This window comes from Malaclemys terrapin, chromosome 9 (genome assembly GCF_027887155.1).
Source record: "Malaclemys terrapin pileata isolate rMalTer1 chromosome 9, rMalTer1.hap1, whole genome shotgun sequence".
NCBI classification, from domain to species: Eukaryota; Metazoa; Chordata; order Testudines; family Emydidae; genus Malaclemys; species Malaclemys terrapin.
The window spans coordinates 33,400,730-33,427,450 of record NC_071513.1 but is presented as its reverse complement, the minus strand read 5'-3'; the positions used below and the strand labels follow the sequence as shown (position 1 = coordinate 33,427,450).

The 26,721-nt window shown below is 40.9% G+C and overlaps 1 protein-coding gene across 4 annotated transcripts in view; it reads right to left on the bottom strand.

The window, feature by feature from the left end:
* PCDH11X (protocadherin 11 X-linked) overlaps positions 1-26,721 on the bottom strand; it is a 1,037,556-nt gene that overhangs the window by 863,399 nt on the left and 147,436 nt on the right. For 2 of the 4 annotated variants that reach the window (XM_054039435.1, XM_054039436.1), the window contains exons 3-4: positions 19,389-19,436; positions 12,064-14,550 (exon numbers count right to left, since the gene is read on the bottom strand). In XM_054039435.1, the coding sequence (XP_053895410.1) occupies positions 12,064-14,550; positions 19,389-19,436 (2,535 nt within the window). Of the gene's footprint in view, positions 1-1,328; positions 3,880-4,600; positions 4,672-12,063; positions 14,551-19,388; positions 19,437-26,721 lie in introns of those variants that run through there. The other 2 variants (XR_008446158.1, XM_054039438.1) reach the window with 2 other exon arrangements.

The following is a 26,721-nucleotide window of genomic DNA, read 5'->3' as shown; positions in this document are numbered from 1 at the left end:
AAGACTAATAACTTCTTTTGTTATGAAAGAGAACTTACATGTAACTTTCACACAAGATCCATTTTACATGCCATGTGTGATCTCTAATATTAGCTTTCCCTTATTTGCACTCATGTTGTAGCTGTATTGGTCCCATGATATTAGAAAACAAGGTGGGTGAGATAATGTCTTTTATTGGACTAACTTCTGTTGGTGAAAAGGCAAGCTTTCGTGCTTACACAGAGCTCTTCAGAAGACGATGACAACCTGAAAAAGATGAAGACCTGAAGAAGAGCTGTATAAGCTCGAAAGCTTTTCTCTTTCACCAACAGAAGTTGGTCCAATAAAAGATATTACCTCTCCCTCCCTTTCCTTATTGTTATTCACTTGAAATCAGGGTAAACAAGAAATCTGTTTGAGATTATGAATGGCACTAAACTTTGGTAGACATGTATTCACATATAATCCAGGCATCAATAACATGCCAAAGGAAGCAGAAGAACAATATCTGAGGGCCATCTTTGGCTATTTGTGTTGTAGGGCTAAAATAAGTAAAGCTTACCTACTCTGTTATTGGTTTCCTGAACCAGCTGCAGTACTGCAACTAGCACAAAAAATATTCTAGTATCCCTTCTATACACAAACACAGCTCCCAGCCATGGCAACAGGAGTGGCATATGCACTGAACACAGATACACATCTTCATGAGGTTTGTTGAGATTATGTTGAGAATCTAAATTCTGAAGTTTCAGTATAGACAAGCTTCAAACTAAGATAAATATGTGATGGCTATTGCAAAAGAAAATATGGTTAGTCTTCCTTTAAAAAAAGCAGCATTTGTATGATTTACTATATTTTCACTTATTCACAACTTTTGTCTTCATTGACTATGGGCTCTATTCAGCAGGAAGCAGTACTCCTATTGGTGAATGTAACACAGGAATCACACTGGTTTTGGCTCAGCAATCACACAAGCTTAGCTCTGATTCAGGACACAAATCCTCATTAAAAGTTCAAAAAGTACTTATCCGCAGAATTTTTTTCTCTGGATTTGTACTCCAATTATCCTTCTCCTCTCTAAGATCAGTATAGAACTAAACTGACCTGTACATATTTAGAAAGTGGCCATAGATGAAAATGAGACCTTAGTGAGAAAGTACCATGAGACCACTTATGGGGAAAGAGCTCTCAGAACATGTCTTCTGCCAGTCTGCCAAGGAGTTTAAAAAAAAACACCTAATACATAGATGTAAGAAAACAAAAATTAAAATGCACAACTATGAAGAATAGAAGGGACTGACCCATTAAAAAAAAAAAAAAAAAAAAAAAAAGGTGATCAGGTATGGGACTTGAAAAAAATTCTTTCTTAAAAACTTCTGTTTTCCTAGTGTATTAGCTACATCATCTGTTTTGATGGGTTTAGCCCTCCTGAATCACCTGAGAAATGAAGTAGGGCATAAAGAGAGACTTAGGCCTGGTCCACACTAACCCCCCCACTTCGAACTAAGATACGCAACTTCAGCTACGTGAATAACGTAGCTGAAGTCGAAGTACCTTAGTTCGAACTTACCGCGGGTCCAGACGCGGCAGGCAGGCTCCCCCATCGACTCCGTGTACTCCTCTCGCAGAGCAGGAATACCGGCGTCGAGGGCGAGCACTTCCGGGATTGATCCGGGATTGATTTATCGCGTCTAGACAAGACGCGATCCCAGAAGATCGATTGCTTACCGCCGGACCCGGAGGTAAGTATAGACCTACCCCAAGGCACAAAACCTTAGTGGGAGTTAAGAGCCTAAATACCATTCATTGAGGATCTGGGCTTTACCTCCTAACCTAACTTTTCCACCTACAAATGAGTTACTGGCTTGAAAAAAAATAACAGCCTGCTTAACCTTCTCCAAATCTAGCCTGTTTAAAGTTATAAAATCATGTTTTTCCCTCCCATTTACACTTTATAATTGGCACCGTAACCAGGAAAAAAGTAGCTCTTGAAAATTTTCCAACCGGGAGCAAAAGTGGAAGTGCCAGGAATTTAATGAGAAAGCTTGTTCTCACAATATTTCCAACTCATTATTTCCAAGACTCGAGAAGTTAATTGCAAAGGGAGTATGAATACGAATGGTGAAACTGTCTTGTAAGTAAATCTTCTTCTTCCCAGGAAAAAGATTTCATTATAACAAATGAAATATTCTTCTACAACAGTCATATCTATGCTTATGCAATACAATATGCTAAATTACAATACATAATTCATTATTAATAAAATTTATTATATTTTACAGACCAGATAGCCAAATAACCATTTTTTGAAAAAAAGAGCCAGATAGCAAATGTGAAGGGAACGTCATTGTAGACACTCTGCAATTCGAGAACTGAGGCAATGGAAATATTTACGTACAAGCCTGTTTTAAATACTTTTACATCAAACGTACAGTAGCATGTGAGAATTCCATTTGGTAGTCTAACTGATGAATCATTAATAAATTTTTCCATTTAAAGAAAATTACACACATTGTATACAGCTGAGTTAAAAATCAAAGACTATACCCCCTTTTTATTCTAGTAAACTAATGTCATACGAGTCTTCGTATAAGTGCAGAAAACAGGGTTCTTTATACTCCTTCTGCTTCCTAAGAAATTTTGTATTTTATACGAAACACTAATATTGTTAAATGATGCACACCCTTTTAAGCATTATTGCCTAAAATGTGATGCAATAGATATACAGGAACCAATAACCAAGTTGCAACTGAAGGCTTTGGGCAAATTTTATTTGCTAAATCGGATGTGCTAAACAACAAATTATAATGTAAAGCAATTTAACTTTAGAAAAATAAATGTTAACCAAAAATAGTAAAAAAAAAAAAAAAAATACCCCAAACAAGAACAACAACAAAAGCCTGCACTTTTTCCTTGTGCTGGCTAAAAATGCAATAATTTTTAGGTGTAATCAGATTTAGGGTATTTTCTACTTTATCACTCTAAGAGCAAGCCTTTTTATTTTATTTTTAAAAGTACTTGAAAAGATTAAGCATATGGCACCCGGTATACAGAAGTTATCAAGATTTCAGCAAGCATAAGGTAAAATAACATTTAGTTAAAAAGTTAAGTGAACACTTGCCAGTAATTTAAAAGGTGAATGCTTACTATAGTAGTTTCGTGAATAAGTAAGCAGGAAGTAGTTATTTTCCCACTATTCCTATTGAGCCTATAAAAATAAACAGCAATGATTTGATCATTTGTAGTTATGATCCATAGCAGCAATATCAGTATTAAAAATCTTGTGGAAATAACTATAAATAATAATTAATTCACAACATGGCTTATGGTGATATAAGTAAAGTGATAACATGTACTTGATTTAAAAAAATGCAGGGAGTATAAAGAACTTTACATTCTCTTTCTTTTTTTAATGTATGCATAAAATTTATTGCTCCCTTTTTCAATATTTATAGACATTAAAAACACAACTAATTTTTTCAACACAAATAAATAAGGACAAAGGTCCTGTAACAAGAATGTGTTTACAAGGAACATAAGAAAAACAATAGATTTATCTTATCATAACCATCATTCACACAGACTGATGGGTCATATTACGTTTTTTTCTTTGCAAAACAACATTATAGATCACTATAGTACAACGTACTAAAGTCTCTTTGTCTTTCTTTCTTTAAAAAAAAAAAAATCTTGCCCTGGATACCTTTCAGTAGGGCAGCTTGAACAGTTCAGCGCCACTTCCAAACCCCTCTGGAGATCAGACGATAAAATTCTTCGGCAATCAGAGACAGGACAAAGGGCTTTCTCGTGCTATTTCCATGTTTTCATGTTTGCTGGCTTAACATCATTGTGTACACGTACGACTTCAGTACATAACATCAGATGCGATGACGTTCAGAGCTGGCAAACAGAGAAACAGCATGAGAAAAGCCCTTTCCTGCATCATTTCCTGCATCCCATATACCATAAAAGTTTGCCTGTCAAATTTCAACTAGGTCAATACCTCTGTGTTCTGTGGGGTATTCGAAGTGTTGAAGTGTACTTCTACAACAATTTTTGACTAAAGGATTAAATATATTTAAATTATATATTTATACGTGTGTGTGTGTGTGTGTGTATGTGTGTATGTATATATATATATATATATATATATATATATATCTGTGTATATATATATATATATATATATATATATATATACTTACATATACACGTGCACACACGTTTGTGTGTGTATACATACAAACACCAAATTTGAGAATAGAAGTCAGAGGAATGGTAGGCATACTAAGTAGTAGTACATTATCAGTCTTCCCATCAATGTATATAATCAGAGCAAAAACTGAGTCCCTGGCTGCTTCTACTAAAACGTATCTAGAAGAAGAAGAACACAACATGAGCAAAAGCATGTAATTGTGTTCGACGGGGTTTCAGCAGACACTTGACATGCTTCCAGGCCATAATTCATAAGAATGTAAAACTTTGCTCCAAAAAGTCACTTTGCTCCAATCCTGGCACCACCAATCAAGTGTTTCAGCATTAGCAAAAGTCGGGTAAGTGAATGGCTGATCAGATCAACTGTCCCAATAGGCAAGAAAATGCTATCAGGAAACAAGCTCACCAAGAAAACACCAGCCAGTGGTCAGGACATTGCCTTAGGATGCCCATCACTATGAGTGATTGTCAAAAGTTCTGTGAAAGAATAAGGGATGAAATAAATGGGAGAAATCACGGTAAAACATAAATCACATCTCACTGATGATCAAAGTCATATTATGAACTATGATTATGAAACAAATCAAAGTGATGTCATAAGCAGAAAAGTGTAACATGGCACGTTCTCAACAGTTATGCTTTCTGAATGTATTGAGAGTGAAATGTGATAAAAAAATTCAGACTAAAGTGAGGTTTTTGCTATCACTCAAAATTTCTTATTTTTTCAATTAAAAACTGATTTTTTTCAGTTTCCTAGCTCCCTCCCTTTTTTCCAATTCCCACAATCTCTTTTTATTTTTCTGCCTCTGGAGGGAAAAAAGAGGAAGGGAGAAAATGAAAAACCCAAACTGAAAATTTTCTGTCCAATTTTCCATTTTGACTTTTAATTGAAAAACTGAAACATTTCCCCAAGAAATAAAAAAAGATTTTCTAAATTTCCCATGGACAAAAATTACTTCTTTTGACCAGCCTTACTTCAGTAGAACATCTTATGTACATTAGTGAGAGATTCAGAATGTGCTTTAAACTTCAAGCGCAGAACATCTCAAGATGTTCACAACTGCTCCTTAACTGCACATATGTGGTAGTACACTTCAGTCGGGCCATGGTTACCAGTGATGATGTTCAAGCCAGAAAGGGAACAAAATAACAAGAATAATTAGAAATACCATAGTAAATACTTACAAATAAGCAAAACTTTTTTAAGGCCGTAAGGTAACATCCAGCCACTGTGGTGCAGAAACAAACATTCTCAGGGGACAAATGATCCCATACTTGCCTGTGATCGGATTTCCTGAACTTTCTCTTAAGTATCTGATACTGGTTACTGTCTGTGACAGGATACCAGGCTAAACAGACCACAGCATGGGATTGCAGAGCTATTAGTATGTGAGTGGGGGAGAGGACCGTGCTTTTACTTGTAAACTAAGCTAACGTGGTTCTCAGAATAATTGAGAAATAAATATGGAACCCCACAATATCATTTTCACAGTCACATTTAGAAACATAGCCACACTGAGCCAAATTCACCACTGGTGTGAGTGCAAGTGCACTGAAGCCACCAGGAGTGAGCATCGCACGAAGTCCAACAAAGGTCTAGCTCCCATTTTATTTATTTTTATTCAGTGGGAGTAGAATATCTAACTCCCTTAGGCCTCTTTGAAGATCTCAGCTATTGTCCCCAACTACCAAGTGTTAGTGAAAAACATATGTGCCGTTCCTATTGTCTTTCATATCTGTGAGGGTACATGTTGATGAAAACTGTCTGACTGATAGCCCTGATAATTGAAGGCCTCTATAAATAGAACTCCTACAATGCTGGCAGTGGTAGTGCACATTTCCCACACTGCTCAGCCAACATGGCTCAATCCTGACTTGGAGCCAAACAGGAGTTCAGTCTCCATGCCTGTTCAGTCCCTGATTTCCATGCTCAGGTTAGTAACAACAGCAGTGACAATTCTGGTGGAGGCACTTGTTTGTTTCTCTACGGTTGTGGACATTGATTCAGTGGGAACTAGAAAGAAGCACTAAACTCATCTCACATACTGTAGGCCACTGCAGACCTACATGATATTTATGACTTTTGATCACTAAAAATGTGAATTAAATTTGAACCAGGTCACATTATGTATTAATCTGAATCTATGTAAACACTAAGTTTACTTGATTATTTCTGTTTAAAAACATCTGCTGGAAATCAAATCATTTTTTACAAAAATACACCTGATGTTATTGACCTAACTCTCCCACTGAGCTGCTCTCCTGCTTAGTTGTGCTTTCCTTTGCTTTCTGAGGGCAGATGAAGTAATATTTGTTCTAATTTCTACATCTCAGAGTAAGGAGTGATGTTAGAAAAAATTACAAGACCCTAATATAATCACTGCATGTCCTTCAGGAAAAGCCATCCACCTGCCTCAACAGGTGAGGGAACTTGATGGGACTGCCAGTGAAGGGGGACAGTCCCAGCAGCAAGGGAGGGAGACACTCACTAAGGGACACTAGGTAGGTCCTCCCGCTGGGAGTCTCTGGCCAGCTGGTGGGAAGCGGTGTTGATTGACCAGCATTCCCCAGCTCCCAGGATTTAGCTGGCAGGGGGGCCATGTGGAGCCTCTTTTGGACAAGAACATCTACAGGAATGTGAAAAGGACAAGGAGAGGAAGTATAATACAGGAGAAGATTGCAAAGTTTTAAAGAAGCCTTTTGGCATATTGTCTCTTTGGCCCCAGTTTTCAAATATGGCATTTACTTTAGAGCACCTGGTTCTACAGTTGTGCACTCTTCATATATGCATGTTGATGTCCAGATATTCATTTGAGGCACCTAAGTGCAGTTGTAAGCAAATGTTTGGCCACCCAACTTTGAAAATTGTGCTCTACGGCAACACAAACCATATGCCAACTCATATTGCCTCTTTCTGCCTATGTTTATTCACTACCTATTGTGAGTATAGAATGACAAATGCGGAGAGAGATGGGATACATGCGCAACCTTATCAGGGTATTTTATTAAAAGTCTTACTCTACTCCCACTAAGCTTAATGGCAAAAGTCCTATTGACTTAAAACCTGATCCTTCTGCTGTTGAAGTTTGCTCTATAGCACACAAATATATCCCTGCCCCCGACATGACTAGCAAAGTTGGCTAATAAAAAGTTGATGATTTGGAAGACACTCAATGTCACCTCTATTTTACAAATTCCTGATTGTCCTACCCTGGAAAACACTGCATTATTACTAACAATTAGTCTCTTCACAGTCTATCACTTTGAAAAGCTTCTTTAGTACATTAATTTCTAATACTTCACAAAAGAATACTTGCTATTCTATAAGTTTCCATGTATTTGTGGCCACTAGGATTGATTAAATAATTACTGTGAAATGACTTTTTAAAAAATAATATGGATTATCATTCTCTCTCTCCCCCCTCAGACACACATAAGAGGTATTACATATATATTATGCTTTTCCTTCTTCAGCCATTCTCAACCTCTCCAGTAACATCCTCATTCCCTTCCCTTTTGGTGGTTCATGGTGTAATTGCCCTTTGGCTGCTCTTGAGCTCTCTGATTCCTTCAGCAGTAGCAGCTTTGGGCTGGTTATGTTATTTATTTCCTTTTCCTTTTGGCCACTCAAGGTGTCTCAGCTTTTTAATGAAAAACATTCAAACATTCTCTTCTGTGTTTTCCCCTCTAAATATACATATATTCAGCACATCTCATCAGAACAAATACTACAAGGATTTTCCATCGTGTTATAGATCAGTTAGACCAGTGTTCTTCAATTTAAGGCCTGCGAGCCAGTGGCAGCTCCCATGGACCTTAAGTGCGGCTCTCTGTTGATTGCACTCTCCAGCAGCAGTGGGGCTACAGCTAAGACAGGCTCCCTGCCTGCCCTGGCCCCATGCCACTCCCGGAAGTGGCCAGCATGCCCCCACGGCTCCAGGAGGGCGGGGGAGCAGAGGTCTCCGCACACTGCTCCTGCCTGCAAGCACCACCCCCGCAGCTCCCATTGGTCGGGAACAAGGAACTGTGGCCAATGGGAGTTGCAGGGGCAGTGCCTGCAGAGAGGGGCAGCATGCAGAACCATGTGCCCCTCCCAGGGGCTGAAGGGGTGCGTTGGCCCCTTCCAGGAGCGGCGTGGGGCTGCCCGAAGTGCCGTCCCCTTCAATGGGCAGGTTCTAAATAGCTCTTCCACTACCCAACCTGCAGCCTCCTGAAGCCAGCCCCAATGCCCTCTCCTACACTCCAAGTCCCTGCCCCAGCCCATAGCCCCTCCCAGAGCCAGCCCCCAATAGCCACTCCTGCACCCCAAGCCCCAGCCCGGAGCCCCCTTCCAGAGCCAGCAATCCATACCACCTCCTGGAGCTGCAGCCCATATCCCCTCCTGTATCCAAACACTCTGCCCCAGCCTGGAGTCCCCTCCTGCACCCAAACTCCCTCCCAGAGCTTGCACCCCTCACCCCCTCCTACACCCCAAGCCCCTGCCCGAGCCCTGAGCCCCCTCCAAGAGCCAGCACCCTGTACCCCCCTTCTGCATCCCAAGCAATATTACCAATAACGGCAATATTACCATACCAACCAACAAAGAACTCAGAGTGTTCAACGGTCTGTGGCGGGTGTGTGTTCAACTGTCTGTGTCGGATTGATGTGGCTCTCACATTGAAGGTTTTTTGCCAAAGTGGCCCCCACTTCAAAAATAGTAAAGAGCACTGAGTTAGACCAATCCAAGCAGTAACACAGAATCAAGGACCATTTTTTAGCTTTGCAAAACCCAAACCAGGTTTTATTTGCACAGATGGGCCAGGAGCCAAATTTTAAAGCTTTGGTGGGTCCATATACATGTTTTCAGTGATAGTTCAATTCTGTATCAAATGAGGATGGTCAAACTAAATTTGTTTCATAATAACTGAGTGATATCTTGGTTTTGCAGAAACAAAACCAGAGACAATTCTGATTAGAGACCCATTTATCCCAGCAACCTGAAATTTGGGAGGAAAAACTGAATAAATAATCTTGTTCCTTTTCTAGTCATGCTTCAGAGAACTTTTCGTTTGTAAACTGATGCATTGCAATAACTACTGTGCCGGGATAAAGCACATTTGTTCACAATTTGGAAACATTTATTCTTTATTTTTAAACACTAGAGCATTTGAGTTTTTAATGTAACAGGACTCAGCTCTGCCTACCGCTTTCTGCAAAGTCAGTGAATGCATGAAGCAACAGTTGCATTAATCTCAAACATGCCATTCAACTCTGAGGTTGGAAAAAGGGTAAATAGCATGACAACTAAAGTACTGTGGTGCTATAAGAAGCTTTTCTTTAATTTTTTTAAAGTTTTTTTTTTAGTTTTTTTTTAGTCTCTCCACTGGCTAATAGAACTAACTGAAAACTTCAAATTATCCTGTCTTGAGTCACTCACTTGTATCCAATTCACATTCTTAAATGGAAATGAGGCCATTCCGTATATAAGAGACAGAGTCTTTCATTATTAGGACCAAATCTGACAGTTTAAAACTATCTATTAGAACTGCAGACCAACAGTTAATTTGGTTCTCTTTACTTTTCTTAAAAATATGATTCCCTTTACGTAATAAAATCCAACACAAAGGCCAGTCGAGTTAAGTCCTTTCTTGTTTCAATACTTATATAGGTTCATTAACAAAATCGTTCATATTTTGCTTAAGTAATGAGTATTAATTTCAACGTTTAAAGGAAATGCTATTTGCAAGTGAATGTACAAGACTTTGTACGATGTGTTGTTAAAGTTTTCCCAGTTCGGTGTTCATTGACAGGACACAAACAAAATTAAGTCTAAAGGAGGAGGACTGCAGATTTAAACAAAATCAATACCATAATCCCATCTTCTGCTAATGTCTCATTATATTAATATTCACAGAATTGCCTCGAAATAATTTCAGGGGTGAGGAATACTCCAGAGGCAATGTGCTTTTCTGCCTCATCGGGGGGAAGCAGTGCTCGGACATCAGTCCACACAGGCTAGAAGCACAGTGAAAGAGAATACCTACATTTCCCTGCCCCCATCCCTGCCAAAGGAATTGCCTTCCATTCTTTTCTAACAGCCCTCTTGGGCAAATGGTTGGATGGTTCCAGAGGTTGCCACAGGCCTAGCTGTGTCTGCTGGGGGGAAGGTGACAGAATGCAAGGCCCTTGAGCAGGTAATGGTGGATGCTTTCAGCTCACAGGGCCTGAGGCAAAGCTGGTGGGAAGCGGTGTTGATTGACCAGCATTCCCCAGCTCCCAGGATTTAACCTGGCAAGGGGGCCTGAATTTAATAGAAAAACTCCCATTGATTTCAGTGGGCTCTGGATCAGGCCCCAACAGGTGCTGAGAAAACAACCTTCAAGTTCCAAAGTAAAATCACACACACGTCTTCTATTGCCTAATTTAAATTCAAAATTAATTCACTCAAATAGCTTTCACAGAAGACATTCAAATCTTTAACAAGATATTAACCCCCCCACCATTGTCTCTGTTGTCTTAGAAATATGAAGAAATCCTTTTCTATTCCATTTTCTGTTAATGTCGCTCAGCAAAAGATAATGCTTTGTACAGAGCAGGGATTTTGTCTACCTCACAGACTGGTGTTAAAAATAAAAAGAAAGTAAAAGAAAAAGCAGTGGCAATCTTTGTATGCTGTAGATATGCAGTTTGAATGAGAACATTTCTTCAGGCCCCCTTTATTTTCACCATACCGTTAACAAAATTGCCTACCGAAAAGTAAGTCTAACCTATGGACCTGATCCTCAGCTAGGGTAAATCGTCAAAGCACCACTAAAGCCTACACAGATGTACCCTAGCTGAGGATCTGTTCCTGTACAGAAATAATTGAAGTGAATCCCATCTTATCACCACAAATATTTTATTAACTTCTTTTACTGCATAGATACCTCATGACTAACTCAAATAAAAGCATGGGAGTTTTCTTTGTACTGAGGATAGGCTACTGATGGAGAAAAAACTCAGATAAATAACAAACCCTTATCACAAATGCATTAATGCAGCTTTCCAGAATCTGGATTCAATTCTGATGTGATTCCCATTGCTTTAATAAGCCTTTCATTAGTGTCTTATAAAGCAACAGGGTGTTTAATTATCATTATATTTTTGTCCTCCTTGTTAATCTGAGGGCTTTTTAATTCATTCATATGACTGCTGCTCTGAACTGTACCGCAGCTAATGTCTCTATGATCTGTACTTGGGCATGAAGGTGACAAAGTGAGGGCAATGCTTGTGATGCTTCTAAATTTTCCCACTGGCTTCATTACTGCTTTATATTGTTGATTATGTCAGTCAGCTGGCTTTTAGTAGCCTGCATGGTAGGGTATGTTTCTAGTCTGAAAATGGCACTCAATCTCTCAGTAGAAAAAAAAATCTTGCCTGCTTTTGAGAAACCTTGAGGTACAAGCTCTGTCCAAATGAAGGCTCCAATTCTAGACTCCATTAGCATTAAGAACCACTTATCAGATGCTGCAAAGCTTTATTGCTTTCCACCTGGCCTAGATTACTTAGATTCCTGAGCATACAATACCAGCGAGGACAGTGCTACGAACCCCTCTTTGTTTTACAGAGCTGCACAGCTAAATACTATGTTAATGCAGGAAGTACCATACTGCCATCTACAGACAGGAATATCCCCTAATATAATCATTCAGTACTAAATTTTCCCACAGCCAAGAGTCACTTTATTCTAATTTTCTCCTTTTAACATTGATGAATCACAAACTGTTTACATTTCAATGTCTCAGCCAAGCATGAACTTTCAGGCTTTTAATCTTTATAGACAAAGTTATTCTGCAGTGCTTAGACATACAGACAGAGAAAGAGAATGAGCAGCTAGAAACTTTGTATTACCTGTCTGGTGTGGATGGGGCCTGGGGTCTTGAAGCCACCTTGACAGCTGCATTCGGAGACGCTATAAGGGTCCGAGCTGCTTGAGGAGCACTTGGAGAGCGAGTCACAACCCACCACAAAGGTGTTATCCAGAGGCAGTTCCTGAATGACATGGTGCTTCTTAGGGGGTACAGGAGTCTCGGGTTTAATTTGAAAGGTGGGCTGTGGAGAGGCAGACTTGTAATGCTTTGCTAAATCTGGGCTGTCAGGCTTAAATGTGGTTGGTGTGGTGGCCCAGTTATATTTTCCCATAGTCTGTTCTTCAAGCTCTACAGGAATGTCTAAAGTGCCATTTATATGCTCATGGGCTGGATCATCGGGCTTAGATTCTTCAATTGTCACAAAGTTGAGAAGGAGGCTTTTAGGAGAGCGCTTCTTTTTCTTCTTCTTCTTCTTGATCTGTCGGTTCTCCTGGTTTGGGGAGACCCATTCCCCACTCTGCTTGCTTTTTTGGACAACCTTGTGCCGGGGTGTCTGGCGGCATCGTACCAGAGCAGTGACAAAAATGACCAGGATGACTGTCATGGTGCCTGCAATTATAGCAATGATGATTTTGACATAGTCATTGGTCTGTGGGGTTATCTCACCATCCCCAACATTCTGGCCCACTGGTGTTTCCATATTTCTGCGCACCAGCTCCTGCACGTATGAACCATTGGTGATGGTCTCATTCACAAATAAATGCACCAGTGCTATGGTATAGAGAGACTCTGGCTGTCCTAAATCATTGACTTTTATCACTAGCCTGTGTAAGCCATGATCTGCTGTGATTACCTTCTCTTTCAAAGTAATGTTGCCTGTTAACTGATCGATTGTAAACAAACCTCTTGAGTTCCCACCTATAATGCTGTAGCGGAGCTCTGCATTCATCCCTGTATCATTGTCAACTGCAAAGACTTTGGTCACCACGGATCCTGGATTGGTGGCTGTGGGAATTAAGTCATAGGAGTAGTTGGATGAAGGGATGACAAAAACCGGTCTGTTGTCATTCACGTCAACTACATTTATGGTCACTTTGGCAGTGGAAGAGCGTTGCACTCTTCCTCCATCGACAGCCTTCACCTGGAAAGTGTAAGAACCTTGTTGCTCTCTATCAAATGTAATATTGGGTCTTATTACACCAGTAAGTGGATCGATAATGAAATTCTCTCTGCCATTTAATATAGAGAGAGTAACTGCAGCATTCTCTCCAGAGTCAGCGTCAGTAACTGTGATGAGCCCCACTGTGCCATACATGGGCAGGTTTTCTGGCACATAGAAATTATATTCATTGTGGGTAAAAGCAGGGCTGTTGTCATTCTGGTCCAGAACTGATAGTGTCACAGTAGCATTGGTCTGCAATGGTGGCATCCCATTATCCTTAGCCAGTACAGTGAAGGAGTACCTGTCCTGCTTTTCCCTGTCCAGCTTTCTCACTGCTGTCAGAACTCCTGTGCGGCGATCCAGGTTGAAAATGGGGGGTGCATCTGAACCCAGCATATAACTGATCTCAGCATTGCGTCCACTGTCTGCATCTGTGGCACTGATCTTGGTCAGCTGGGTACCAGGAGCATTGTTCTCAGGAATGGAAAGTCCTATGACAGGCTGGGTAAAAACTGGGGCATTGTCATTCTCATCTTTGATTTTGATCAGCAGCATTGCAGACTGATTTAAGGGAGGTTTCCCTGAATCAGAGGCCACTATTTTAATAGCATATTCTCGCGTAGCCTCATAGTCTAGAAATGTGGCAGTCTCCAATAGAAACTGATTATCAAACACTGGCTTTAACCTAAAAGGGACATCATGGTCTGTGAAGCAGGTAACTTTTCCATTCAGATCAGCATCCTTGTCCATTACTGTAATCAGGGCAATTTTTGTATTGAGCGGCGCTTTCTCAGACAGGAGCACAGTCCCATTCACTGGATTGATGATGTATCTTGTGTCTATGGATGGGACATTATCGTTAATATCTGTGATATTTACTGTCACTGTTGCTCTTGATGGAATTGAGCTGCCATCACTTGCCAAAACAGTTAACTTGTGTACGGGTGACTCCTCCCTGTCCAGTGGTTCCTTAATTGTGATGAGGCCAGTGGTGTTATCTAAGGCAAAGAGCCTTTTGGCCAGACTGGAGATCTGATTGCTGAAAAAGAAGTGGATCTGTGCATTTGAGCCCAGATCAGCATCAGTGGCATGGAGCTGAGAAACTGAGGTGCCCACTGGAGCATTTTCTGGAATGCTAACTTCAATGTCATTTTCCTTAAAGACTGGGCGATTGTCATTCACATCAGTAACTGTTACTTGTAGGATAGCTGTACTGGATCTGGGAGGTGTTCCACCATCTTCAACTTTAATCTTCATCACATATGTGTCTTTCTGCTCCCTGTCCAGGATCTGCTGGACAATCAACTGGGGCCATTTGTCTCCCTCAGGTGTTTCAATTATATCAAGTCCAAATACATTTTGACCCTAGAAGACACAGAAAGGGGAACAATTTTATTATGAAAATATATTACAAACAGATACACATCTTTACAGGGGATCCCATGAAAATACCTTTATAGGTGTATTTATACTGCTAGATTAAGCCTTTAGCCTTTAGCACAGAGCTGTGTGTACCTGTGCCTCCCTAGTAGCAGGCCTGAGCAGGAATGGTGTTTCAGAGCATCAATGTTCCTTTTACAGCTCCAGCTCAAATTACTGCAACTCCTGAAAACATATGGCTTACTTCCTATTTTACACCTAGCGGGGCGGCGGGGGGGGGGAGAGGGAGAGGGAAGAGATGCCAAGGCTCAACTTACATCAGACCCCATGCTCACATAAGGGCAGTATCCACAGAGCTAAGGGTGTGCCCCACAACAAGCCTGTACCCGAGATTTGGGGAGGACAAGCAAAAGGATAAGGGGACTTAATCCCCAGTTCAGCAGAGCAAGACAAGGGTACAATCTGTACCGTGTAGAGAAAAGAAAAACTACACCATATTGAAAAGGGGATTACCACATAATTTACGATTCAAGTGGCACAGTCACAACTGAGACATGTTAGGTTATTAGAAATACATGAAAATCAGGAAGAATTATTCCCCTTTTCATCACTATGTATTTCATATTTGCAGTGAAAAATACATTCCAAGTGTGAAAATAAGATGTTTTTTCTTATGAATAATAATCACTGGACTATTACATTTACACTTTGAGTAATAAGATCCTGTAATAGGGTTTGTTGAACACTTTATGCCCTTCTTACAGCAAGTAATGCATTTATATGTGCAGACACTGTGAAAACACAAGTTTCAGAGTAACAGCCGTGTTAGTCTGTATCCGCAAAAAGAAGAACAGGAGTACTTGTGGCACCTTAGAGACTAACAAATTTATGTGTGAAAACACAGCTTTTCCTCAAACTATGGGATGGACAGAGTGGTCTAAAAGTAATGTGCTGTCCTGCAGGTGGGAGACTGGAGTCTGGTTCCCACTGCTGATATCTCTCTGGGCCAACAGATGCTGGGACTCTTGCAAAGGGAGCATAAACATCCCCCAAGGAGAAGGAAGTGATTAGCAATGATCAATAGCAATCTCTCTGACTGATGAAGAATGGTGTTGACAGATTCCAAAGGGAATCCTGACAACCTTATCTCCCCAGAAGGATGGGGCCATAATGCAGGCAATGAAGATTGGTGTGTAACATGGGTGAAAATGGGGGCTCAGTGAGGCTCTGATAGGATGGGGGGCAGGGAACAGTTAGGATTTTATGTATGTATGTATTTGTTTTTAAGAACGTTAAACTCTCATTATGCCTGTCATGTTTAAAGTCAGAAATCGGGCTGCTGACCTAGCTCTTGCTATAGTCATGATGGGACTGGTTCTACCACCCTTATTCACACTGAGTAGTAACTTACTGCATGAGTATTTTCATTGGCTTTAATGAGTCTACTCAGGGCCGGCTCTGGCTTTTTTGCCACCCCAGGCAAAAAAGCCTCCGGCCATTCCCCCCTCCCCCCACCAGCACGGCAGGGGAGGGCGGCCGGAGCCCCAGGGGGAGGGCGGTGAGCCCCAGCTGGGGCTCCGCTCTCCCCGGCGGCCGGGGGGAGGGCGCCGCGGGGGGAGGGCGGCCAGAGCCCTGGGAGGAGGGCGGAGTGCCCGGCCGGGGCTCTGCTCTCCCCGGCGGCCAGAGCGCCGGGGGGGAGGGTGGCGAGCCCCAGTCGGGGCTCCACTCCCCCCGGCGGCGAGCCCCGGCCGGGACTCCGCTCTCCCCAGCAGCCGGGGGGGGAGGGCAGCCGGGGCCCTGGGAGGAGGGCAGAGTGCCCGGCCGGGGTTCCGCTCTCCCCGGTGGCCGGGGGGGGAGGGCGCCGGGGGGGGGAGGGCAGCCGGAGCCCTGGGAGGAGGGCGGAGTGCCCGGCCGGGGCTCCGCTCTCCCCGGCGGCCAGAGCCAGAGCACTGCACCGCGCCGCCCCTCTCCAGGTGCTGCCCCAAGCACAAGCTTGGTGGGCTGGTGCCTGGAGCCGGCCCTGAGTTTACTCACTTAGCAAGCACCTAGTAAGCATGAGTAAGGGTGGCAGAATTGGGCCTGCTATCATTTTATTTATTCATTTTAATTTATACACAAATTGCTAAAAGATCATCTCTCCATGGCTCTAGATTCCGCCAATAAAATTTACAAAGACAACTGTTAGTTGTAAATTAAACTAACGTTAACCAGATGTAAAAATGAAACATCAGCTCTGGTTGGAAAACAGATCTTAAAAGTTATGAAAACAAATGTAGATCTTGCTTTTTCACTGGAAGGTGAGTGAAGATACCAACCCTGCTAATCGTGTCCGAATCAATATGTATATTCTATATCCTATGAACCAAACGGGTTAATTTCTAAAGCAGTGACCCCATGACAGACCTTCTCTTTATTAAAGACAAGTGAATCTTCTCCCTCAGTGATAGGATTATCATGAGTGGATTACTGCAGGCAACCTTGCTAGCAGTTGTTTAATTTGGACTAAGGCTCTTATTTGTTGCAAAAATGCTGAATTAAATAAATTGCTCTTTCAACACTGATTTCCAGAAAAGCCTAGCAAGAGTGGGGGGAAAAAAGTCAGCTTTCCTTCAGTTCTTTATTTGCACACAAGCTGACAGATGTGCATTGATTATTCTGTCATTAGCTCCTGCAACTACAACAAACACTATATACAGACATTTAATTCATGAAACTACATACCCAATTTAGCTTTTCTTTAACTATCACATATGACAAGAGACACATTTTTCATTATAGCATCTAATTTTGGCTTAAACATATAACTTCAGTTCCCTGTCACTAGCAGTAAACTGCTAGGGAAACAGCAAAAAATCCAACACAAATTAGAATTTTTGCTGAAAATATCAGCATTTTAACGAAATGTTTTATGCAAAATTGCTACCATATAGAATGTAATAGGGATTAATTAAATACAGAGTTTTATAGAAATTACTCTAAAAAAATACCAAATATAATAGAGAACTAGCTCTTCTATGTAATTTTTAAACTGATCTACAGCAACACATAGAAAATTACATTCCTGTTATATTAGGGTATGTCTACACAGCTGCCAGGAGCAAGTCTCACAGCCCTGGTTGCCAGACTTTTGCTAGTAGGTCTCGTGCTGGTGTGCTGAAAATAACAATGTGGAAGTTCCAGCTTCAGAACGTTAGAGTCCGAGCCCGAACATAAAAGCAATGTCTACACAGCTATTTTTAGTGCACTGGCACGGGCCCTGCCACTGCATCTGTATCTGTTGACCCCAGCAGCTGTGTAGCCATACCCTCATAGATTAATTTTAAAATGGTAAAGACAAGTTATTGTTCTCCACTAAACCCCACAGGATCAGATCTTTCCATATGGGGTGTAGACTCTTACGCTCATCTTTTCCTTACATCCCTTTTATTGCCAAAGTGACAGCAGTGAATAGTTAGGGTATGGCCTAATCACATATACCTAATGAGTCTGCCCTTCTGGCAGAATTCCTTAGAAACATCCTATAGAAAATTTTAGAGAGTTATGTGCCTGCTATAGAATTCTTTAGGTGGTTGTTTTGTTTTGTTTTTAAAGCTACAGAAAGGATGTCAGTCTATAAATTTCATAGTTTTTTAAAAGTAATATATATAAAACCAAAGTAGTTTCATTCCTCTTAAATGGTATAGGACTTTTCCATAGGGAGAATAGTGTTTTCTTATACATTTGTAAATATCCTAAGGGTCACTATGCTGACACAACTCATGCACAGCTATAGTAGATGTCTTTTGTAATTACAATGATAACTTTATTACTCACAAAAAATATAAATACACACAAAGCCAAGCTTAGGATGCCTAGGGTCAAAGGCATATATAAAATTGGGCAAAATACATAAGTGGCAGTAAAGCCAGTCAAAATGACAATTAATGCAATTTTTTTTTTAAACAGACCAATTCAAGCAAACCTAATGGTACATATTGTTGAAATGAATAAGAATAGGGACTGTTCCATTAAATACACACTTTAACACACCTATCGTGAGGATGGAAAGCTCTCTCACTTTAAACAGTCTTTGAAAAATGATGAAACATTCAACAACAAAAGGAACTATAAGGCTCTGACCGACTCCTCCACGAGTAAAGAAATTTAGAGTTAAGAATGATAATCCAGACTGAGCTATCAGCTTTAACTCTCAAACAAACACAGAGGATGAAATTCTGGCTCCACTGAAGCTAATGGGAACATTGGCACTGACTTCAAGAGGTCAGGATTTCACCCATAGGGCCAGATTCTGACACCCTTATTCACAGAGCTGTCCCACTGCATCAGTGGGATTATTCCTGGTGTTGGTGCTGGTCAACAGCAGCAAAGGTAACCGAATTTAGCTCATAATATAAATCTAATAGAAAGTTAGCACATATAAAGTATTGTTCACCTTCAAAGTGCTTTACAAACAGTACTCTTAAAACTGGGAAGTATTGTCCCAATTTTTTGATGTGGGTAACAAAGGAAGAGTTAAATTATTTCATTTTAAGACATGCTAAGCACTGTAACTCCCATCTATTCAAGGCAAAAGAAGCTTCTCTTTCCAGAGCCAGGATTAGCATTAAGGAGCTCCTGGGTCAGACCATGAGACACTCTCTCTCTCTCAAAAGAACAGCACAGTGATATGCACTTAAGCAATAGTATCAGCCCAGATTTTCAGCTTAAACTCTACTTCCTTACAATATAAGACCATTCACTTCACTGGAGTCATGCATTACATTGAGAGGTTCCTGTAATTACAAATCAGTATTTTTGTTGAAAGAACTCCCTGCCGTATTTACCTGATCATTCGTAATGGATCCAAATGTCCTTTTCGGTGCTGTTTTGGGCTGTCATGTAAATACAAAATTAGAAAGTTTTTTAAAATGTGTAACATTGAAGTAAACCTGTAAATACACAACTATTCAAACACGGACACTCAACACAGTGAAGTGCAACAGCTCTTTCAGTGCTACAACAGGCTAGCGTTCTGGGACTTAAGAGGGGGTTCCTAGGGTCCATTCCTGTACAAACTTGCTTCTGGCATATGCGATTCTGCAGTATCACAAGCTGTCTCATTGAACTCAGTGGGATTCAGATTCTGGAGTAAGAGCTAAACCTAGCAGGAAATATTTGCATGATTGGGCTCTTGGTTGGCAGATTACTGACTGGATGAACTGGAAAAGCAAAGCCATGGGTCAGTGCAGGCACCATTAACATGGCCTGCCGTGGCCAAGACTACTCAGAAAATTAAGTTTGCGAACCAATAAGTGGATAGACAGTAACAGCTCTATCGGATGCTGATAAACTGATAGACCACAATGGCTTCTTAAATAAATAGAGCCCCAACCCACCCCCAACTATGGTAAAAAAATTCACATTAAAAATGTACAATGCTGTGTGATGCATAGCACTTTGGATTTTAAAAGGGAATCAGTGTTTGTGATTATTTTTGAGACCATCAGAGAGTATTTGTTCATGTAATAAACAAATAAGGGGTAGATCCTGTAAGGTGCATGGTGTGCTTATATTTCACTAAAGGAGAATGCTAAGCACCTCACAGATTCAGGCCCTCATTGGCAAGAAGGCCTTGTATCTGCAGACATGTTTAACTTAAGGCAATTTACTCACAGTGCATAAAATTAAGCATATTTTAACAGGTTGAGGACCTAAATCTATTTAGCAGATTGTACAAATGACAAAATCTATACAGAATGTATATAAGAAATATTCAAAGTGGTAATAAAATATACAATGAGCAAGTGGGCCCATACAGTTTAACCATCCTAAAATGAGGGAACCTACCATACAAAACACTTGTGGTTAGATAATCCTGGCATCAAACTGTGAATCAGATATAATGTTTCCTGACTCCTTGGCACAAAATTATTTTAAACAGATAAGTCATTTGCAAAAATAATACTCTAATAAGAAAATCTTCAATATATAAGCAGCTTGCATCCAAATGATCCTAAAGTACTTTAAGAACCCTCCCCCGAAATAGCTCAGCTGTTTGCTGGCTGATGAACATTTCAGGTATAGCCAAGAAGGAAACACTTGCAGTTCTGTTGAACATACAAGGTAGGTCCCAACTTTCTGTTGTTGTCAAGAGAATTCCTATGGAACACTGTAGCACAGCAGGTGCAGTCAAGAATGAGCCAAAAGAAAGAATTACAGTAACACAGACACAAGATTTCTAATGCAAAATTATACAGGAGCTGCAAAATGGGATAGATTAGTTTTCAGATTTTGTTTTTAAAAAGCATGCATTTTTCTTTCAAGTTTGACACTTTGAATGTGAAACGTGTAAATACCCACAGCAAAGCTAAACCCACTAAATACAGAGTTACTATAGATAATAAGTAAATACTAGCACATTCAGAAGCATGGTAGCATGAATGCCGTAGCTCTAATGACAGGAATACCAGGTCTCCAGTCTGCTGTCACAATGTGTGATTCAGATTTGTATTCATTCTGAACGATTGCGCTGCATTACGCTTCTCTGTCATTTAATGCACACCGACTTTCCGCTCTCTTTTCGGCAATACTGTATGACTTGGGTTCCATTAAATGTATGCAACGGGGGGAGGGAGGGGGTGGAAGGAGTGTGGTGTACACATACTAAAAAACAGCAAGATAGCCTCAAAGAAGAAACTGAAATTAGAGATCTGTGAAATATTTGCAACACAAACAGAAATCCACGGGAAATTTGCCTGCTGTTGGGTTCCATTATAAACTAGAAACTCAAGCAAGGTTTGTCAGAACATCCGCTGAGGTTAAACAACTGAGGCCCGGTTTCAAGAAAACTTGGGTAAATGCATGGTTTTGTATCAATACTATGCACAGTTGCTGTTTCATATGTTGATGTAAATAGTGCGACATATGACAACAGTCTAAACTGAGTTTTGCGTAGACAGTCAAATCGAAAACTCAAAGTGGAACTTGGGGGTTCTGAATTTCCATAAATCTAAGCTAAATGAAATGCCTGTACAAGAACTTGTATGTAAATACGTTCAGCTCCTTGCCTAAACTGTATGAATATGAAAAATCCAAGCGCAAAATCCATTTGGTGGACTACAAATTTATCGATGAACTTGGCCGCAAGTGCCTAAGCTTTTCTCAGTCTCAGTTTATGGTTTAAAAGAGCCACCCTACCTGTAAAGCACAAGCAAAGCTTTCCTATCCATACACTCAAAGCCTAACTACTTACATTATATCGATAGCGAGCATAATACTAGGCGGGGGCTCAGCACAAAGTACAGATAAGGAACCATTATTCCAAAAGGGAGAGAAAGGTAAGAAATACAATGGGCAAGTCAGCAGAGAATCAGTAAGTGGTCCAGAGTATTGTAATCTGAACAAAAAGGAGGTTTAGGATGAATACACAAGCACTGAAATGCTTGGGAAGCTAAATTTAATGTTATTGCAGAAAGACTGAGAGTAATGTCTCTTGCTGTTCCTTACCACCCCAGGGCAGTCTGTCCTTTCTCTTCAGAACTCTTCCCAACCTTGATTTCCCCAAATCTCCTTTGGATTCGACTTCTCTGACAGTCTGACAATTTTATCCATAAAGCTGTCTTATATTTCCTGAGCTTGTGAAAGCTGATGAATGTTCTTTGACCGAATTGTGAACAGGAAAAGGTCTAGCCCACAGAATAATTGCCTTCCATGCCCTCATATAAGTTCTTTACACATGAGTTTAGCAAAACATATTAGCAGTTTCCTTAAATTTATGCTTTATACTGAAGACGACAAATGTCAGTGCAGTCGTCCTGACATGAAGGTGCCATTAGCAGTTTTATGGCCCAACTAAACCCTGACAAATCTCTCTTCACCAGTCATGTTTAGGGGTGCCGTAGTGATGGTTAACAAGACAGAGTTCCAGTTTTGGTATATGAACTGTATCTTCCCATATTACAAGTTGTTCTATAGCAAAGTAGGCAATACAGTAACAGCCTAAGTTTGTGTAACAATACTTAAAATCTTGTATTTTTCAAGCTCTCTCTTATCCTGGGTTACCAGGGCTGCCACTTTTAACAGTTTCCCCTCCAACACAAATTCTCTGCATCACACTATTATGATGCTTGTACTGTGGTATCAGCACATTGCTTCATCTCATCAGGATGTAACGTCATGACAACATGAAATAATTTGAAAGTCACTTGAGTGGTTCTGCAAACTTAGCTCAAATGGACTCCTATCTAGGTGCATCAACAAAGCAGCCAACTATCTCACTAGCATTAATTAATGTATCCCCACAATACTTTGAGGTAAGGAAGTATTACTACTCCTTTTTTATAGCTGGGGTCCTGAGATAGAAAGAGAGAGTACATCACTTGTCCAACATCATGCAAAGAGTCCGTGGCACATCCAGAAATTGAACCCGCTCTCTTGAGTACCACTCCAAGGCCTTAAATTCAAAATCATCCTTCTTTTAGGGACAGTTTCCCCAAAACAGGGACAGGTAACAAATGTAGGTAGGAGAATTAGAAAAGTGGATTCTCCTCCACATCACATCCCATTATATATGTTGAGAGACATACACACACACTCTACTGAACAGGAGATTGATTAAGTACATGATTGACAGTTTAAGGTATTGAATATGATTGAACATTGTTCTAAATGCTTCCATTTTTCCACAGCCTGAAGGAGGGTTCCAGAAACGTTTCCTGTCCCAGCAATTTTCCCCTTCTTTGTAATGGCACTAGGATTTATACAGGGAAGAAAGGATTTGGGGCTTACGTTAGGTATCTCATTGTTCTTTATTTTATTACAAACTTGAATTTTTATGATAGCATATTCTACATGTCACAGCATTATATATTTGATGCATTTGCCAGTTAAGGTTAACAGGGACCAAAGAACCAATCATCTGTAAATACATGATTACACATTTCATGGATATCACTTTCCAACACATAATTGTGGTTCAGGAAGTGTCAGGCAGAAAGCTATTCTGGGTACTCTCTCAACAAGAGCTAAATAAAGAGCCCATTCTGCCTTGGCCACCAGAACAAGGCACCTTGAGATTCTAAATACATTTTTAGAGTTATTGGACGACCAGGAGTTTGAGCAATGTGGACCTGCAATACACCCTATTCCTTCCCTGCTCTGTAACCAGGGTAGTCTGTCAGGAAGAAAAAGATTCAGACTGACATCCACTTGTGCACAGGAAAACACAGGCAACTGTGTTCCTTACCTTAAAACAGATGCCGCTTAGCAAATTTACCACTTCCATCCGTTTCAATGGGAACTGAGGGTGATGGACACATGGCTTTAGAGAGACAAGACAGATGAGGTAATATTTATTGGACAACATCTGTTGGCGAGAGAGACAAGCTTACGAGCTATACAGACTTTTCCTCAGCTTTTTGAGCTCTTTGTAGCTCAAAAGCTTGTTTCTCTCACCAACAGAAGTTGGTCCAATAAAAGCTATTACCTCATCCACCTTGTCTCTCTAATAATTCTGGGACAACTCAGCTACAACAACACTGCATACATGTGGCTTTGGTTCATAAAGCATGGAAAACAGAAACAAAAAGCCCTTTGATACTGTTAAAAAGTAGTGCAAATATACAGAAATTCATGCCCATTAAGTCTATACCTCAATCTCATTTCATTCCCTCCCCACACCCTAAACAAATACCTGAAGGAAATATGCACATGCCTCCCAAATTTTCTTTTAAGAGACAGAAACTTTACTGAGTTATATAGGTGCAAAAAATAAATTAGAACCTCTGATTTTGTATTTATACAATAAAGTTCATTTGCATCATATCTTTTGCATCATATCTTGTAAGCCAAAGTGGTTGAAACTTTTGCATCTTGGTTGTATTGTTTACTTTTAAGAAAAATTTTGATAAAATCTTTGTGTGGGTTACATGGATAACATAAACAGAGACGCTTAACCAGAGATATAGGTGCCTAAACAAACACAGTAAAAAATAAAAAAACAAAACAATGTGTTCTCTTGACTTACATCATAAAGGAGCATTCTTTCATATACCCATACTATACCTTAATGTCAATGTTTTCATTGCTTTATGAATTATGACATTTAAAAGAAGAACAGTTTGATCTCAGATTCAGGAAACTTTCAATTCACGTTTGCAATTATGCACATTTACAGAATGCCTGATAATCTCATGCAATAGAGCTTTTCCCCTGGTTCCCCCCTCACCCTCCCCACACATTCACAAATAAGATTTGGAAGGGTTGTAGGCCTTGGGGTAAAAACTGCTGAAATACATATGATGGTAAGACCTTCCAAAACCTTTGTTCTTTGCCGGGATTTGTAAACTCAAAGAGAAAGTTTATGTTGAACATTGAACTCTTCAGGGGATCTTTTCTACTTTTGAGAGAAAAGAAAAAGAGATGCTTTTCCAAAAAAAGTTATCCTTTTTTGTATTGTTCTGGGAAAGACATAGCTGAGCCACCCTACTAAAATTCGAAAGGTGCTTGACATATGCATGTACAAGATGCCACTTCACTGCCTATTGGAAGGTAATAAATAACCCTGCACTTTCAGAGTTATAAATCTGGTACAGTTGCCCAGAAGAAGCCTCTAGTGCCAGTAAGTACTAAAAATAGTTGCAGAGATTGGATTCTAAAACTGATTAAATAAAGGCTGTTTACTGTGTTGATCAGGGAATGCTGGGGACAGAGCAAAAATCTGTTTCTGAACTTTTCTGGTGCTTGATTTATCAGGAAACCAACCATTCCCCCCTCCAACTTTCCTATTGTCACTCATTGGTATATATCAGTCAATAAAAGAAAAGCATAAAATATTTCCCTTCTGTACTGTGACAGGGCCACTTTGGAAGTAAACAATGAAAAAAATAAAAAGACAGCATACTGTATAAATATAGTGAAAACTAAAATATATAAATCTTCATTTCACTAAGTATCATCATTTAGCAATTTGTGGTATTACTGAAAGTACCTTCCTTGTGACTTGATTAGGATTAAAAATCCTAGGATCAAAAGAATATTTTAAGTACACAATTTACTCCTGAGGGAATTCTGCACCAAAAAAATAAAAATGATGTGCACAATATTTTAAAATTCTGCAAAATTCTGCAAATTTTGGCAGTAAATAAATGTGACAACAACATGGCAGTGGGCAGCACAAATCACTGGCTGCATTGAGGTGGGAGATCACCCTGAAGCCCCCAGTTCCCCCGGTACAGAGACTCGGCAGTGTAGGGAGATGGGACTCGGTGGGGAGGTCTGGGTGTGTGTGGGGAGGGTTAGGTGCTGGGGGAGTGAGGCTGGATAGGGTGTGGGGGATGCACCTGGTAGGGTATCAGTAGGGTGAGGGTCTGGGAGCGGGGGGTTCATTGGAGGGGTCCAGGTGTAGGGAGGTAGGGCTTGTCAGGGTGAAGGTTCGATGGGCGTGTTTAATGAGGGAGCCCCAGCTGCTGCCAAGGGGACGCCACATGCTGGGCTCCTGCTTAACCCTCACAATTCCCCTTTCCCCTTCTCTTCTCCATTCCCCCTCCCTTCACTCCCACATTCCCCTCCCCCTGCCCTATTCCACCCCCATTCCTTCCCCACTGCCTCTTCCCCACACCCCCTCATCCACCTCATCCCTCGTTTTTCCCACCCACGCCCCTTACCCAGCCCCACCGCGGGCACTCACTGTTGCACGGAATAGAAAACAGGAAGGCTCCCAGCACACAGAACCACGACTGGCACTAGGACCCAGGACCCAGGAGGTGGCATCCAGCTGCAGAGTCAGCATAGGGGAGACACAGCCGTCTTCAGCTGGGCAGCTCTGTGCTTGCAGAATGAGTGAGGGGCAGTGACATGTAACTTCATGTGCCCCCCCCCCAATGCCTTGCCTCTGTTTGGAGGGGGGAATCCCCCCAAAAAACTGCACCCCGGGTCGTCCCCTGCACACGGCTTCCCTTTGCCCCTCTGCCATTTTCTGCAGGGAAACACAGGAAATCTGTGGGGTGAGTGGTGTTTTATGCAGGCATGCAGTCCCACAGAATCCCCCCAGGAGTAAAAATTTGCTAGGGAAATACATACCCAATACCAGGGGTCGGCAACGTTGGCACGCGGCTTGCCAGGGTAAGCACCCTGGCAGGCTGGGCCAGTTTTATTTACCTGCTGACGTGGCAGGTTCGG